Source organism: Sinocyclocheilus rhinocerous, unplaced genomic scaffold (genome assembly GCF_001515625.1).
Source record: "Sinocyclocheilus rhinocerous isolate Xijiao unplaced genomic scaffold, SAMN03320098_v1.1 scaffold2440, whole genome shotgun sequence".
NCBI lineage: Eukaryota > Metazoa > Chordata > Actinopteri > Cypriniformes > Cyprinidae > Sinocyclocheilus > Sinocyclocheilus rhinocerous.
The window spans coordinates 6283-7731 of NW_015659942.1; the positions used below are offsets into that span (position 1 = coordinate 6283).

The 1449-nt window shown below is 43.5% G+C and overlaps 1 protein-coding gene across 1 annotated transcript in view; it reads right to left on the reverse strand.

Moving 5' to 3' along the window:
• The window catches only part of tnxbb (tenascin XBb), a gene marked incomplete at its 3' end in the record, with an annotated part of 48824 nt that overhangs the window by 6191 nt on the left and 41184 nt on the right, over window positions 1-1449 (reverse strand). Inside the window, exons 9-11 of the mRNA XM_016533631.1 lie at window positions 1292-1435; window positions 704-823; window positions 333-488 (exon numbers count right to left, since the gene is read on the reverse strand). Coding sequence (XP_016389117.1) covers window positions 333-488; window positions 704-823; window positions 1292-1435 — 420 coding nt within the window. The remainder of the gene's footprint in view (window positions 1-332; window positions 489-703; window positions 824-1291; window positions 1436-1449) is intronic.

The following is a 1449-nucleotide window of genomic DNA, read 5'->3' on the forward strand; positions in this document are numbered from 1 at the left end:
GGAGAAACAATAATGTACAGTATGTGGAAAATAATGTGTTTTTGTTTTTTTTTAACCTTAAACCACGTAAACACATTGCATTATTTACACCAAATACACAAAATTATGTTATTTTTAATCGTCATCGTCATATGACCTCTTTAAGCCACATTTCACAAAAGAAGTGAGGTTTTCAATGAAAATAAAATCTACATTCTCATTGTTCATAGTTATTGTGAAGAACTATACTTGTGGGAAACTGAGAACTGTCTTCATGCGTCTGCTAAAAATCACTGAACTTGATTAACAGTCATGGCTTGACTGCTGAGCAAACGGGAGACGGTGATGCTCACCGCTGGATGTAGTGAAGGCTGTGGTGGCTCTGGAGCTGCTCCGAGCTCCCAGCTGGCTGTGAACGCTCACTCTGTACCGTGTGGAGGACTGCAGCGCCTGCAGCTGCTCTTCGGCAGCGTTGCCAGACACTCTGATGCTGATTCCAGGCCCAGGTGCTTATGAGAGGAAAAACACAGGAGTGTCATTTTTCAGGAATATCGGAAAGTGTGTCAGTCCTTTCTTTTCGGACAATGTATAAATCACATTTTAGTATCACTGAGCAAATGTCCCATCTTAAATTGCCTGTACAACAACAACAACAACACTCAAGAGTATTTGAGATGGACCATTTAAACTCTGTTAGGTAGCAACAGCTGCAGACTTCGCTCACCTGTGTCAGAACTATACACAATGACATAATGGTCGACGGTAGCCAAGGCGGGTCTCCACAGGAGCAGCGCTTTACTGTCTGTGACGTTTATGGCCCTCAGGTCTGTCGGTGGGTCGGGCACTGAGAGACACACAATCCATCAAAATGACTGCAGACATTCTTTTTAAAGCCTCTGACACTGGCAAACAGGTACAGCAGGCCAACCTGTGCTTCCAGTGTTGTTATGCCATGCCATTCAAATAAATGAACTGCAATTCTGTTTGGTCCTACAGACACAACAACTATAATGTCTTGTAACTTTAATGTTAAAGGGGTCCGAAAACGCAGTTTCTGTATTTTATATTATGTGTATAAAGTCTGCAAAGTATTATTTTTTTTTTTCATTTTCACTCTCTGTGAAAAACACTCAATTTAAAGAGGAGTTTCCTCCTACAGAAACTGAAGTAAACACCCACTGCTGTGATTGGCTAACCTCACACCATTGCCACGCCCTCCTTTACATCAGCCCTGCACAGCCTTTAGCTATCAGACTGGTCTTTAACCACCGGTTCCCTATATCACTCTCTCTAGAAATGATGGGTAACTTACAAGTGGTTACAGTGTCCTGTATGGAGTCACTTTCGTCTTGTCCAAGTACAGACATCACACGGACCTCAAAGGTGGAGCCAGGAGACACTGGCGAGAGGGCCAGATGGACCGTTTCTGAGTCCACGCTGACAGAGATCGGCTCACCTGCCATTACACCA